The 15950-nt window shown below is 47.9% G+C and overlaps 1 protein-coding gene across 1 annotated transcript; it reads left to right on the plus strand.

Moving 5' to 3' along the window:
• The first annotated feature begins 870 nt into the window (after positions 1 to 870).
• Txndc15 (thioredoxin domain containing 15) lies at positions 871 to 13318 on the plus strand. The gene is made up of 5 exons (XM_028772072.1): positions 871 to 1064; positions 4094 to 4569; positions 8097 to 8260; positions 11561 to 11691; positions 12740 to 13318. The coding sequence occupies exons 1-5, from the start codon at positions 998 to 1000 to the stop codon at positions 12934 to 12936; spliced, it is 1035 nt and encodes a 344-aa protein (XP_028627905.1). The 5' UTR covers positions 871 to 997; the 3' UTR covers positions 12937 to 13318.
• The last annotated feature ends 2632 nt before the right edge of the window (positions 13319 to 15950 follow it).

Below are 15950 nucleotides of genomic sequence, written 5' to 3' on the forward strand. Positions count from 1 at the left end.
CAGCACTAAGTATTGCAGCATCTTGACTCATAACCCTTTGGCTCATAACCCTTGGCCTTCTGCAAGAGCAGTATGTGCTCTTAATCTCAGTTATCTTTCCCTCTCCCCTCCCCCCTCCCTTATCCTCTTACCTCTTCCACTCCCTTCCCCTCCTCTCTCCTTCTTTTTTCCTCCTCTCCCCTACCTCTCATTTTGTGAGACATGGCCTCACTCTGAAGCCCAGGCTGGTCTGGAATTCATGATGTAACCCAGACTGGCTTGGAACCCACAGTAATTCTCCTGCCTCAGAGGTTTCCAAGAGCAGGGATTTTAGGCATGAACGGCCACACCTGGCCGGGCCACGTTCTGAAGCTGTTTTTAAAGAGGCCGTCCAATTTTCTTTAACTCAAAGTACTCAGGATGCCTAAGTGTCAGACCCAGTATTATGAGCCCTAGTGTTAAAAACAATTAAACCTTCTTGCCAGATGTAGCAAAGTATAGGATAAAAAGTTTTATTACACACACATACATATAGCAGTTATACGAAAGTCAAATTTAACTGGATCTATCCTCTGTATGGCAACACAAGCTTATATAGCATACATCAGACTGTGATCTTCCAAGGTTCTGCCCCTCCTCCACTGTGCACAAGTTTCTCGGCCTTTTTGTCTCTCGAAATGGAAGGCATTAACTCCTCACACAGGTGCAGTATGTGCCGCAGGCAGCAAGGAGATGTCATGGGAAGGGCTACTGACGGCTGCTCAAATCCTGCTTTGACACTTGTTTCCCAAAGTGGCTTCCAGTACAGGTCGCACAGGACTGGCAGGAGGCCGACCGCCCGACTCCAAGATGGCGGCTGCTCTCCACTGCCAGGAGTCAAGATGGCGGCCCGCGGCCACGCCTGCGCTCTCGGCTCTCCTCCCCCTAGCCTAGCTGGGGCGGGGGGCGCGACTCCGGTTGCCGTGCGCCGGTTGTCTTCCACCGCGGAGGCTGTCGCCGCGGCTCCCTGTCGCGCGCCATGCAACTCCTCTGCTGGTGGCAAGTACTGCTGTGGGTGCTAGGCCTTCCGGCCCGCGGCCTGGAGGGTGAGTGCGGACGCGGTCGGGCTAAGGCGGCTGCGTGGGGCGACGCGCTGCCACCCGCGGGGTGCGGGCCGGTGCGGGCGGTGCGGGCGGTGCGGGCGGTGGGCGATGGAGGCTCAGCCTGCCCAGGCCCCTCAGCAGGCCTGACCCGGTACCTTCGGCGATGCGCACGTTATTACTAACCATCATCAACAGACACCTGACTTGTGTTGTGTCCTGATCGGAATCCCAGAGCTCTGCGTGATGCTACCTCCCAGCCTCAGTCAGTCCTTCCAGCAGCCGCGGGAGACAGCTTCCATTGCTACCTTCCATTTCACAGGCTGGAGATGAGGAGGCAAAATAAATAATTTGCCTGTTTGCGCTTTCTAGTAAATAAGCCTGAAGTCTCTCCGACTTCAAGGTTCGCGCTGGAGTCTATCCTGCTGGGTCACTTTTTTGAAAGTGGTCACTCTTGCTCAGGAGTTATCTGTATGAAGGAAAACACCAGAGAACCAACGTCAGATTCCCTGGGCCCGTGTTTATGTGGGGACTCCTTTAAGTGAGAAAAGGAGCCATTTCGGGCTAGAATGGGGAGCAGAGAGAGGACTTCTTAGTTCATGGTTCTTTTATCCACTCCTATTAAAGGCTATTTCTTTTCTTTTTGTTTTATTTATTTATTTATTGCTTGTTTGTTTATTTGTTTTTTGAGACAGTGTTTCTCTCTGTAGCCAGGCTGTCTTAGAACTTACTCTGTAGCCCAAGCTAGCCTCTAACTCAAAAGATCTGCCTGTCTCTGCCTCCTGAGTGCTGGGATTAAATGCCGCCACTGCCTGGTTTACACAAAACACTTTTTGTTGCTCTTGCTGTTTGTTTTGAGACAGCCCAGACTGACCCCCGACTTGGTGATCCCCGTGGCAGTCTAGAGCTGTGTTTACAGACTCACTGTTTCCATTTAGGGATGCCCACCCTGAAACTTGAGATTCAGAACCTAAATCCTCTTTCAGCTTTATGCAGCCAGAGATGGGGGTCTGAGATGGAAGCCAGTGTCTGTCAGGTCTCACAGCCAAAAGTTGGAATTTCCATTCTATTTAATCCTAGCCTTAAAAGTGAAGATGTGCCGGGCGGTGGTGGCACACCTTTAATCCCAGCAGTTGGGAGGCAGAGGCAGGCAGATTTCTGAGTTCGAGGCCAGCCTGGTCTACAGAGTGACTTCCAGGACAGCCAGGACTACACAGAGAAACCCTGTCTCAAAAAGAAGAAGAAGAAGGAGAAGGAGAAGCAGCAGCAGCAGCAGCAGCAGCAGCAGCAGCCCCGGCTCCCTCCACCAGGGTTTATTACAGGCCTGTGGTGTTCCCTACCAGAAAGCAGCAAGGCTGGGAAACTGATCCCTTTGGACTGTGCTAGCTGTCTTAAGGTTCTAGGCGGGTTCAGCAGCAGCAGCAGCAGCAGCAGCAGCAGCAGCAGCAGCAGCAGCAGCAGCCAGATGAGGTGGCCCAGGCCTGTGATCCCAACCCAGCATAGGTGGAGGCAGAAGCATCAGGAGTTCAAAGCCTGAAGCAGACAAAAGAAACAAATCAGTATTAGGTTTAGTTTCTCTACACTCAATGCATACATTAATAGTTCCTTACTAAATACTCAGGTTCCCCAGGGTTAATGGTAGTTGTGAAATTGTTGCAAGATGCAGGATACATTCACTCATTCATGCAGACCCTGAAGATAGCGCCAACTGACTAGAGGATTGGTCACGTGGCTAGGCTATAGACTGGTCATAAAGGAACCTTTACTAGCTGGTTCCTCCTCCGAGTGGCTGAAAAATACAAGTTATTTTCCCCCCACGGATACTATTGGCCAGCTAGTATTTGTTTTTAGAGATGCTACCCAGTACCTAGAAATGGGAGTCAGCACCTGGCCCTGAGATCCAAGATCCTGTAGTAGTCTTCACTAGGGAGTCCGATAGCGGATTGTTACTTTGTTACTTTTGGGTTTTTTGGGGGGAGCATGTGTCACAATGTAGCCCATTCTAGTTTGAAATCACAGAAATCCCCCTGCCTCAGGCTCCCTATGACTGGGATTATAGATGTGATCTACCACAATCGACTCACTGAGTCTTTCCATGAACCCTGTACTGCCGGGTACCAGTGGGCATGGGAGGGTTAGACAAAGTAGAGGGCCTGCCTTCCTACGTGGAGGGCAAGGCAGGTATGGATACAGACTATTAAGTGAACTATAAGGGTGGAAAATACATCAAGGAAGGCCAGGACACTACTGGGTGCCATCATCTGGAGACTGCATACCCTGGTCTAAGGGTTAGGATGGGTCACTACTGGGTACCATCTGGAGACTGCTTACCCCGGTCTAAGGGTTAGGATGGGTGTCCTCTAAGTGAGATTTAGTGTTTCCATCTGAAGGATCCCGCATTTGCCTGGAGATGAAAGGCAGAGGGAGTGATCAGGGGCCAGACAGTCACACAGGGAAGGGGATGCCACTCAAAGGATTTTAAACTGGGGAGAAGCAAGAACAGGTCTGACCAGGTCCGAAGGGAGATGGACCAAGAGCACAAGGCCAGGAGAAACTACGTATGTGGAGTACACTACTGGGGAGATAGCCAGGTTAGTTAGAAGAGTAGATTAGGGCTTATCCCCCAGTAATTGTCAAAGCCAAAGAAAATAACCATAGTTGGAGTCTCAGTTAACGGTAAGCTAGTTGAGGACAAGCATAAATTGGTTCTATTACAAAGGTCACCACCATTATTATTTTCTTAGTGTCTTTGTTATCTTTTCCTAACTGGTTGTCTGCACTGCAGTTTTTTGTTCGTTTTCTTGTTTTTGTACTTCACGTGGCAAATTGCAGGTTCCTGGTGTGTTCTGGGTTTGCCCTTTTTACTTGGCATCTTTTTATACAGTATCCCTGCCTGTGTTCTCCAGATCTGGAGATGGTAGTGCTCTCTTACAGTACAATGGAATTTTTTTCTCTATCAGGATAGGTCTAATTTTTGGAAGATAATTGTTCATTTGCTTTCAAATTAAATATGATAATATGCTGCCCTGCTTTAGTTGTAGAGGACAGTGGTCACACGTGGCGGGAGGAGCGACCCGTCCCGGGTCTCCAGGTTGGAGCTGTGTACCTGAATGAAGAAGAGGCTGCCCAGGGCCATCGGGACCAGGCTAGAGTGGCGGAGCCCACTGAGGCCTCTCTGGGTCCCCGCGGAGATCCCATGGTGGTGCTGTCGGTGATTCCCGGGGCAGCTGAGGACGAACGGGGCACCGAGGCCCGCGATGGGACCTGCAGTGCGCAGGGAGATGAGGACCCGAGCTGCGGCCGAGAGAACTTCTTCGGGCTGCAGGGTGCAGGCGGCTTCCAGGATCGGGAGGAGGAGTACTATGCTGAGCCTGGAGTGACTGAGGCCGAGCCCACAGTCACTGAGGATGCCAACAGCACCGACAGCTTCAAGACCCCCAAAGTGAACTGCGAGGAGAGGAATGTGACCGGGTTAGAAAACTTCACTCTGAAAATTTTAAATATGTCCCAGGTAGGAGGCATGTGTTAGTTAGTGTCTGTCTGTCTCTATGTCGCTATGTCTTTCTCTATGTCTCTGTCTTTCTCTTCAAACTCATCCTATGATCTAACACTCATAACTTTCAGATGGATACTGTCCAGGTTGGTCCCTAACCCCTGAGTTCAGGTGGGCGTGGCCAGAGCATGCTCCCGCAGCCTCCTCTTTGCTCAGCCTCATCCCTCACCGTGAGGATAGTGTTTACTTATTTATTTATTTTATTTATTTTATTTATTTATTTTTGTTTTTGTTTTTTTCGAGACAGGGTTTCTCTTTATAGCCCGGGCTGGCCTCGAACTCAGAAATCCGCCTGCCTCTGCCTCCCAAATGCTGGGATTAAAGGCGTGTGCCACCACTGCCCGGCGAGGATAGTGTTGAATGACTGCCACAGCACAGTATCCAAGGTTGGCCTTGAATTTGCTGTGTAGCAAAAGATGACCTACGACTTTAAACGTTGACTCTCCTGCCTCTACCTCTGGAGTGCTGGGATCATAGGCCTGCACCACCATGCTTAATAATATGAGGTGCTGGGGATTTGTATTCCAGCCCTGCTGTCTTAAAAAGAAAAGATGATGTTTAGGTGACCAAAAGCTAGTTGTTCTTATAAAAATCTTACCACCAAGGCCATGGAAAACATCCTACTGGACGTCTAGGTGCTTGGGATCAGAATCACAGCATTTTTTCTTCTAGAGCTGAGGTTAGCTCAGGAATAGAGCACGTACCTCACTGTGTAAGGCCCTGGTCCCCAGCATCACCCAAAAAAAAAAAAATGTTTTTTAAAAGTGTGAATGAGTGGCTAGAGAGATGGCTCAACAGCAAAGAGAGCATACTGCCCTTCCAGAGGACCCAAGTTCAATTCCCAGCACCCACATTGGATGGCTCACAATCACATGTAACTCTAGCCCCAGGGAACTCAGTGCCCTCTCTGGCCTCCTCCAATGCCTGCGCTCGGGTACACATACCCACATTCAGATACACATGCATGATTTAAAAAATAATAAAAATAAATATTTTTTTAAAGAAAAGAAAATCCAAATGACTAAAACTGCAGGTTGATATTTATGTTGGAAAACATGTCACAGTGCTGAGGTTTCTCCTCTCACTAATAAAGACTGTGGCTCTGCCAACCTTAGCTCTCAAGGCAATTGTGGCTCACTGTTGAGGAGGGTGTGGCATAGTTAATTCATGCTGCTTCTCCAGGGGCTGGGCTCAGCCTGGCTCACATCCCTTCTAGAGTGCACTAAACACTGTCCTCAGGCTCTGCAGGACTGTTTTGTTATCACAGATATGACTGAACCAATATGGGTTACAGTTCGAACACCTGGGGCAGGAGCAGTGTTCCCTTGATCTGGCTCAGTTGACTTGCACTAACCTTTGGCCTTACATATTGATCTTAGCGCTGGCAAGATGACAGTTTGAAAGTGTTTGATGTTGTCTTAGTTAGGGTTTTATTGCTATGAAGGGACAACATGACCAAGGCAACTCTTTTTTTTTTTTTTTTTTTTTAAAAAGTTTTTTTTTTTTTACGTATGCGAGTACACTGTAGCTGTCTTCAGAACAGGGCACTAGATCCCATTACAGATGGCTGTGAGCCACCATGTGGTTGCTGGGAATTGAACTCAGGACCCCTGGATGAGCAGTCAGTGCTCTTAACCACTGAGCCATCCCTCCAGCCCAACCAAGGCAACTCTTATAAAGACAAATGTTTAATTGGGGCCGGTTTACAGTTTTGGAGGTTTAGTCTGTTATGGCGGGCAGTGTGCAGGCAGACAAGGAGCTGGAGGAGCTGAGAGTTCTCCCTCCTGATCTGAAGGCAGCAAAAAAAGACTAGAATTCCCTACTGAGCAGAGCTTGCACATAGGACCTCAAAGCCCACCCCCATAGTGACACACTTCCTCCAACAAGGCCACACCTCCCAATAGTGCCACTCCCTTTGGGCCAAGCATTTAAACACATGAGTCTTTGGGGGCCAAACCTATTCAAACCACCACAGATGTATTGCCTTTTTCTTACTGTAACAAATCTATAAATACCGGGGGTAATCAACCTAACAAGAGGAAAAGCTTGTTTTAGCTCAGTTTTAGAGCCATCTCTGGGCTCCATTGTTTCTGGGCCTGTGATGAGGCAGCACACCACAGTGGGGCACATGTTGGAAAAATACCTCACCTACTGGGGACTGGGAAGTAAAAAGAAAACGAAGAGATTTTCAAGGTTTGTGTGGCTGCACATGCCTTGCACTGGGGAGGAAGAGGTGGGTAGATTTTTGTGAGTCTGAAGTCAGCCTGGTCTGTATCGTGAGTTCCAGGTCAGCTAGAACTACACAGTGAGACAGACCCATTTAATCAAACACAATAAAAAGAGATCAAGGCCCAACAGTCCGTTCATGCTCCAGGGGCTGGAGAGATGGCTCAGAGGTTAAGAGCCCTGCCTTCTCTTGCAGAGAACCTGGGTTCAATTCCTAGTACCCACATGGTTTAATTCCCAGCACCCATCTGTGTAACTGTCGGTCCAGGGGATCTGGTGCCCTCTTGTGGTCACCACAGGCACCAGGCACACTGTGAGCAGAAGACTCTTAAGCAACAGTTGGGCGTGCTCCAGTGACCTATGACCTTCCAGTAGAGCTTACCTTTTTTTCTTTTTCTTTTTTTAATTTATTTATTTGTTTTATGTATGTGAGTACACTGTCTCTGTCTTCAGACACACCAGAAGAGGGCATCAGATCCTATTACAGATGGTTGTGAGCCACCATGTGGTTGCTGGGAATTAAACTCAGGACCTCTGGGAAAGCAGTCAGTGCTCTTAACTGCCGAGCCATCTCTCCAGCCCCGAGCTTACCTTCTAGTGCTGGAGCCACTTTCCAATAGCTCCACAGGCTGGGAGTGAGCCTCCAGCAGATGTTTCTAACTAAGCAGTTAAGATGCCTGCTGCTCTTCAGTGGACCTGAGTTCTGTTCCAAACACCATTGTTGAGCATCCCACAACCGCCTGTAGTCCCTGTTCCAGGGGGTCTAATGCCCTCTGCTGGCTTCCGGGGGGATCTGCATGCACATATATGTGCAAATGTGCATACATACTCAGAGACACATACAAAAATCTTCAAAGATCTAAACCATAGCATTTGAGGTGTCCAGTTCAGTGCCACGGTGCACAGAAGCCGTGGTGGTCTGTGTATGCTGTGAGTACTTAGGACTTGAATTGACTGGTTAAGAAAACACTGAAGTAGCTTTGGGAAAGCGTAGAGATGAGCGTGCCTCATCATTCAGAGTGCGTTTCTGCTGCCTCGTGGCCTTGTCAGTCCCTGTCCTCTCTGCCTTCCTGCCGTTCACTCACTAGAGCAGCAGTGTCCTCTTTCTCGGCCATCCTTTCAGGAACACACACAGGTACTTTGTCTTTGTTTTGTAGGTCCCGGAACTTGCTATGTAGACCAGGCTGGCCTTGAACCTGTCTCCTTGCCTAGCTGGCACACATGTACTCAGCCCTGACCTATTATCCTTTTCTTTGCAGGACCTCATGGATTTTCTAAACCCAAACGGTAGTGACTGTACGCTGGTCCTCTTCTACACCCCATGGTGCCGGTTTTCTGCCAGCCTGGCTCCTCATTTTAACTCCCTGCCTCGGGCGTTCCCGACACTGGGCTTCCTGGCCCTGGATGCGTCTCAGCACAGCAGGTACCCTTGGCTGAGCGTGGCTTGTCTTTCCGCTGATGGTCACTCGGAGCCCTTGTTGATTAAGCTGCAAGTAGGGAAGGTGAACGGGGCTTTGTAACAGGTTGTAGCAGGCTGCTGGTCGTCAGGCTCCTGGGAGCTGGTGGTTTCCAGTTCTAGAAACCCCCAGTGAAATGGTCCTGTTCTGTGTGTGGTGGATAGAAGAGTGCCAGGTAATGGGGCCAGAGGACCTTGGAGGGTCTAGGCCAGACTCCATTAGTACACATAGTACCGTGGTGGGGTGTCTGTCTATGCCGGTAGGCTGCAGTGTGGTTCCCAGCCCTGTGCTGTGCCTATTCATGTTTTTTTCTTTTTAATTGTCATCTTTTAAAGGCTCTTTCATCTATTTATTTTTAACGTATGTATGTGGGTGTTCTGGCTGCATAGATGGCTGTGTGCTACACGCCCATGAAGGACAGAAGAAGGTGCTGGATCCCTTGGAACTAGAGTTATGTGAGCCACTGTGTGGGGTGCAGAGAATCAAACCCAGGTCCTCCGAAAGAGCAGCCAGTGCTCTTAACCGTTGAGCCATCTCTCCAGCCCTCTCTGCCCCTTTTTATCTTAAGAAAATGTACATACCTGTTTTTGTGCTTGTGCACATGTATGTGGGTACCTGCAGAAGTTAGGAAAGGGCGTCAGGGCCCCCAGAGCTGCTTACAGGAGATGCTGAGTGGTGGAGACGGAGGGTCAGGTGCCCCAGAGCCGGAGTTAAGATGCGGTGAGCACTGGGCATGGGGGCTGGGCTTACCAAACCCCAGTTCTCCTAAGAGCACTGTGCACACTCGATTACTGACCCAGCTCTCCCTGTCTTCTCTCTTCTTTCTTTCTCTCTCTCTTTCTCTCTCTCTCCCTCCCTCCCTCCATCCCTCTCTCCCTCCCTCCTTCCCTCCCTCCCTTCCTTCCTTGTTGTTTCATTTTTTGTTTTTTGTTTTTTTGAGACAAGGTTTGGCTGTCCTGGAACTCACTCTGTAGACCAGTCTGACCTGGAACTCAGAGATCTGCCTGCCTCCACCTCCTGAGTGCCGGGATCCAAGGCATGTGCCACCACTGCCTGGATATCTTCTCTTTCTTTATACCTACTTATACATTTTCTTTTTTTGAGACACAGGCTCACTTTGCACCCCAGACTGGCCTTGAATTCTCAGCAGTCCTCATGCCTCAGCCTCCCAAGTGCTGAGGTTACAGGCGTGAGCCACCACACGTGTATTTACTCTTGCGTGCATATTACAAGTTATATATTAATGTAATACTTATGCACTTAAAATATTAAAAAATGGATGTATCCCCTTTGTAGTGACATTATCCTTACTTATACTTCTATATTGTTCACGGGACTTGTTAATCTCCTCTTCCTTGGGCAGGTCAGTGAGTCTGCACTGTTACCCAGGAGAGAGAACAACTGTAGGCTGTTCATCAATATGCCTGCCTTGCCTTTTATCCTTATTTTTTTGTAAACATTTATTTATTTATTTATTTATACGTGTTTTCATTGTTTATGAAGAAATAAATTGTCCCTAAAGTTAGTAATTATTGCCGGGCAGTGGTGGTTCATACCTTTAATCCCAGCACTTGGGAGGCAGAGGCAGGCGGATTTCTGAGTTCGAGGCCAGCCTGGTCTAAGAGTAAGTTCCAGGACAGCCAGGGCTACACAGAGAAACCCTGTCTCTAAAAGACAAAAAAAAAAAAAAAAAAAAAAAAAAGTAATTATCACTTTTTGAAGATTTTTAAAAAAAAATTTATGGTGTATTAGTGTTCGCTAGAGGAATAGAAATGATAGAAAAAATATATATATATACACACACACACACACACAGACACACACACACAAAACAAGGACCTACTGTTTTGTGGCCTACAGGCTGTGGTCCAGCTAGACCAACAATGGCTGCCTCCTGATGGAAAGGCCAAGAATTTGGTAATTGTTCAGTCTACAAGGCTAGATGTCTCAGCTGCTCTCTAGTTTGCACTGGAATCCCAAAGATATACGTTCAAATATCAGTGAAGGAATGCCTCCCAGGCAGGATGGAAGACCTGCTAGCTGGGGTGAGGGCAAGCAGGCAAAAGGCAAAGCCTCCTCCTTCTATGTTCTTTTTTGTAGACTGCCACCAGGAGTTACAACCCAGCTTTAGGGTGGGTCTTCTCTCTTCAAATAATCCAGTCAGGAAGATACCTCACAGATGTATCCACCTGCTTGGGTTTTAGTTGATTCCACATGTGGTCAAATTGACGACCAAGATTAGCCCTCACACATGGGATGTGAGTGTGCACATGTGTGTGGCGGCAGAGGAGAGTGTCAGATACTTGGAGCTGAAGTTGCAGGCTGAGGTGACCTGCGTCATGCAGGTCCTTGAGGAGAGTACTATGTGTGCGCTCTTAACTACTGGGCTGTCTCTTCAATCCTGACTTAGTAACTCCTCTGTCTGCTTCCGGAAGGTATGTACATAGGCCTATGGGGTGGCAATGCTTGTCAAGCTCTGCAGGACACACTACTCTGGGATCAGGTCGACCTTCTTCCCTGCCCTCCCTTCCAAAGGCTTTTGGCATCCTCCTTGCTGCCTTCTTTGCCTCCATTGAGTGCCTCTGTTATGGAGGACACTTCATTACGGGGGTGGAACATGTGATTGTATGCCAACGTTGGAATGACACAAGCACCGTTGCTCATCCAACACTGCTTGTTAGCAGGGAGAAAGCGAGGCACGGCGAGGTTAAGCAATGTTCCCAAAGGTCATAGCTGGTTCTGTCGTCAAGCCACTGCCAGACCCTGGACTGGCCGTGTGAAGGCAAAAGAAGCCTGCAGGCCACTTCTGCCAAGTCCTCCCTTCCTAGTTGCAAGCCTCCCTGGTGTGTAAATTGAGTCATGGATTCCTTTGCATCAATTTGGGAAAGAATTGCCAACTGTTTGCTGATCTTTTTGGAAGGAAGGGATGACCATTCTGAAGTTTGAAGGTTTTTTCTTTCTGTCAAGAAAATTGACACACTGTTCTTTATCCATGAATTAGAATTTTCTGGTCCGTGTTGTTTTGACATTTGGAATCACTGGCTGGAATCATGTGCCAATATCAGTTGACTTGGATTGGAAAGCAGGACTGCCCCAGCTCTGACCCATAAGGCAGTGGCAAGGAACAGAGCAAAAGTCAAAAGTTCGAGTCTCAAAAATCGTAGAGCACAACAAACTTTTCACTGATATCCACCAATTCTATGGGGTAGCCACATGAGAACACATGTTTTGGGACTTCTAACTTAACTGCCTTCTTTCTTTTTCAGCCTGTCCACCAGATTTGGCACTGTAGCTGTCCCTAACATTTTGTTATTTCAAGGAGCTAAACCAATGGCGAGGTTTAATCATACAGATCGAACTCTGGAAACGCTGAAAATCTTCATTTTCAATCAGACAGGTATGTAGAAATAACATCCAGGGAGGAAGGGATTTTGTTTTGTTTTTGAGACAAGGTCTCCCTGTGTATCCCTGGCTGGCCTGGAATTTGCTCTGTAGACCAGACTGGCCTAGAATTCAGAGAGAACTTTGTTAGTAGTAGCATACAGCAGATCTTCTTTTGTCTACGTTGCAGCTAACTATTGTGTTTGTAAACTTCAGGTGAATTTTTGGGCGTGCTTATGATTTGTTTTTATTGTGCCGAGTTCCATTTATTAATCCATTTGCAGAAGTTGCATTAATTCCTTAGTGTTTGCCATAACGCATAGCCCTATGGTTTATTCCTTGTAAACATTTGACTGTGGTAAGTTGAAGAAATGTGTCCCTCTGGAGATGCTGTTTCTCACAGCCATCTAGCTGCGACTGTGAGCATCCCTCTTCAGATTAGAACACGCCTCAGTGCATGTTGTTCTCCGTTTTCTTCTGACACTAAAGACCAAAGATCCTCCTTATCTCATGCTATCTCAGAGCGGGCTGAGAGTGCTGCAGGGTTGCTGGGAATTCTGAGCCTCTGCTGGACCCTGACTCACCAGTCATTGAGGAGTCAACAGGGAGAGAAAGCTATTGTGTTCAGTGATTGCAGAGGAGTTCTAGGTGCCTGACATCTTTGGTGATCACTGCTCAGTGGCTGGTAATTGTCTTCCAGGAACTCAATTAAAGGCATCTTGATAACCTGTGGGAACTTCTGAGAGTAGCTTTATTTGTTGAACTTTGGTCTTAAGAGAACAAAAGGTAACTCTTAAGAAGGCACATTGACTAGAAAAGCTCCACAGAGTCAGAAATTCTGGAATTTTAGCTTTGAAAGGCTGGAAGGATTCCTGAACCTTTGATGTGGTGGGAAGAAAGGCAGGTTACAAATCACACTGACATGCAAGCGAAACCCTTCCAAGATATGCTTGAGGTGGTGTTTATTTTGGGGTTGCTTGTCATTTTGCATGCCATGCATCATAGTTCAGACAAGCCTCGGATGTGTTTTCTTTCTGACTTGAAACAATTAATTTCTCTTTCAGGTATAGAAGCCAAGAAAAATGTGGTGGTAACGCCAGCTGACCAAATGGGCCCACTCCCCAGCACTCTGATAAAGACTGTGGACTGGCTGCTCGTGTTTTCCTTGTTCTTTCTAGTTAGTTTCATTATGTATGCTACCATCCGCACTGAGAGTATTCGGTGGCTGATTCCAGGACAAGAGCAGGAACACGCAGAGTAGAGACGGAACTGAACCGGAACAAGAGGGGTCTCAGCCCTTCGTTTGCGGACTCAGCACTACAGCCGCTAACGTGCGGGCTTGCAACGGAAGTCAGATTCAAGAATCATGTTCTTGTTAAACTACTGAAAGGCTGAAAAGATTTCATATGAATGTGTTTTTACTATGACGATTAGCAGGTACAAAAGTGTTCACTAGAACCGACTGTTCTTTTTAATACTGAACATAATGAATTTCTCTTCTAGCGGCGTTAAGCAGGAAAGTGTTGTCTGAGAAGAGGAGCTGGGTTGGGGAAGTGCGGGCTAAGACCAGAAATGTAGGCTAGGACAGGGACGTGTGGGCCTGCCACAGGACCAGGGGAAAATAAAGTCACTGAAAGAACTCACAGTGGTTTCGATTGTTTCTAGGAATGGCAGACATTAGGAGAAAATAAATGTTCTAATTAAAGGACGTTAATTCTGTGCTAGAGCACAGACTTTGACCAGTTTTATGTCAGCATGCACTATTTGAACCTTAAAACCCTGAACACGGCTAGATTGAGATCCAAAGGAAGTGAGCCAGGCGGTGGTGGCGCACGCCTTTAATCCCAGCACTTGGGAGGCAGAGGCAGGCAGATTTCTGAGTTCAAGGCCAGCCTGATCTAAGAATGAGTTCCAGGACAGCCAGGGCTACACAGAGAAACCCTGTCTCGAAAAACAAACAAACAAGAAGTACAAAGCCCTGTTCTTGCCTGAATGTCGAGTCTGGTCTAGTATAGGACACATATAGAGAAGAAACAACATGGGCCACCCAGATGGCTTAGCAGATAAAGGTGCTTGCCACCAAGCCTGAAGACAGGAGTTCAATCCCTGTGTTCCACCCGGTGGGAGGAGAGAACTGACTCCTGAAAGTTGTCTTCTGACCCCTGCAGGTACAACATAACGTGCATCTCCTCCATATACCTATTTTTTTTTTTTTTTTTTTTTTTTTTTGGTTTTTCGAGACAGGGTTTCTCTGTATAGCCCGGGCTGTCCTGGAACTCACTCTGTAGACCAGGCTGGCCTCGAACTCAGAAATCCGCCTGCCTCTGCCTCCCGAGTGCTGGGATTAAAGGCGTGCGCCACCACCGCCCGGCCTCCATATACCTATTAAAAACATAATAGAGACAGCATATAATTTATAAAAACCTTTTTTTTTTTCCTTTTTTGGTTTTTCGAGACAGGGTTTCTCTGTGTAGCCCTGGCTATCCTGGAACTCACTCTGTAGACCAGGCTGGCCTGGAACTCAGAAATCCACCTGCCTCTGCCTCCCAAGTGCTGGGATTAAAGGCGTGTGCCACTACCGCTCGGCTGTGAAAACCTCTTGAAAAACTGTTCTTTAAATTCAGACATGAGCATCAGTTGCCTGATGGTAGACTATGCTTTGTGTTTTCTGAGCTAGGGTCTCATTATGCAGCCTTGGCTGGCCTGGAACTCACAGAGATTCCCCTGTGTCTGCCTCCCGAGTGCTGGGATTAAAATGAGTGCCACTATGCCTGGCTTGATAAATTACTGTTGTGTTCATTTCGTCCAGTGTTTTAGACATTGGCTCAGCCCTCAGCCTCTGCAGATGTCAGTCTGCCACGCCCATCCTTCTCTTGCTGCTTTATGAAGAGATTTGAGAAGCCACGGTTTCAGCCAGCGGCAATAAGGTGGGAAAATGACCCACCACTACCTGGTAACATACCTACCGATTGGTTTTCAGTTCTAAGCTTTTCTCTCCCTCCTCCCCTTCCACTGTGTGGCTGGCCTCAAACCTCAGATCCTCAGGCCTGTCCTGAAAGCTGAGATTCCAGGTGAGTACCACATGCCCTGGAAGAATCCTCACTTTAATATACACATTTCAAGAATAGTTTCTATGATCATAAACATTTGATGTAAATACTAAAAATAACTTTACCCCTGGTACCTGATCCTTAGGCATGACAGCCTAAAGAAATCCATGCTGTTACCCAAGTTATTTTAAGTCAGTGCTTACCCTCCGATTATCCCAAGTTTTGCTTTTCTAGATTGTTGTATCTTGTTTTTCCTTTTTTCTTTCTTTCTTTCTTTTTTCTTTCGAGACAGGGTTTCTCTGTGTAGCCCTGGCTGTCCTGGAACTCACTCTGTAGACCAGGCTGGCCTCGAACTCAGAAATCTACCTGCCTCTGCCTCCCAAGTGCTGGGATTAAAGGCGTGCGCCACCACCGCCCGGCATGAAACCAATCTTAAATGTGCTCTTTAATATATCCCTTTGGCAAATTCTCTGTAAAATAGATAAAACTTTTTGAGACAGGGTCTTGCTATGTAGCCCAGGTTGGCCCGCAACTCCCAACGATCCACCTGCCTCTGCCTCTAGAATTCTGAGATTAGAGGTATGTGCCACCATGCCTGGCAAATTGGTAATATTAATGTGCTAATTTAGAAAAAAAAAAAAAACCTAATGGAGTTATGCATGGTGGCACATGTCCAGAATCCCCAGCTCCTGGGAGGTGGAGACCGATGTTCCAGGCAACTCTGTACCTGGGCTTCCTGAAACTGTCTCAAGAAAGGATTACAATAAAGTTACTTAGTAAAAAAAAAAAAAAAAAAAAGATGTAAACTGAGCTAAAAAAGCTGCAACATTTTACTCCAAATTCACCACTATGTTAAAACCCCCACACCAGGGGTTTTGAAATGAATTTTATTGTCAGATACATCGCAAGGTAAAAATGGCAAGAGAATAATAAAGATCAAGATACACACATATGGCATGTAAAAAGCAGCTGTCTCCACCCGTCCCAGGTCGGGTCTCCGGTGATGCACCGGTGCGTGCATGCGGCATGGTGGAGCTGCGGAGAGGAGCGAGCTCAGCGCGGCGGCCCGAGTCGCGGCAGCCGGGTCTTTAAGCACTGACCACGGCGGCGGTGGCCCCGGGCACCCCGGCTGCTCGCCGCGCGGAGGGCGCTCGGTCTGCCGCGAGTCCCCGCGGGCGCGGCGGCCGTCCCGCTCGGGGCCTTCGGCGCCTGCGCCGCGTCAGGC

Source organism: Grammomys surdaster, unplaced genomic scaffold, assembly GCF_004785775.1.
Source record: "Grammomys surdaster isolate TR1022 unplaced genomic scaffold, NIH_TR_1.0 211, whole genome shotgun sequence".
Taxonomy (NCBI): Eukaryota; Metazoa; Chordata; class Mammalia; order Rodentia; family Muridae; genus Grammomys; species Grammomys surdaster.

Bases quoted from the DNA above. Each gene is read 5' to 3' on its own strand.
- Txndc15 (XM_028772072.1), top strand. From the start codon at position 998: ATGCAACTCCTCTGCTGGTGGCAAGTACTGCTGTGGGTGCTAGGCCTT. The intron at 4,570-8,096 runs GTAGGAGGCATG...TTTTCTTTGCAG, and splicing joins AAATTTTAAATATGTCCCAG to GACCTCATGGATTTTCTAAA. The intron at 11,692-12,739 runs GTATGTAGAAAT...TTTCTCTTTCAG, and splicing joins CTTCATTTTCAATCAGACAG to GTATAGAAGCCAAGAAAAAT.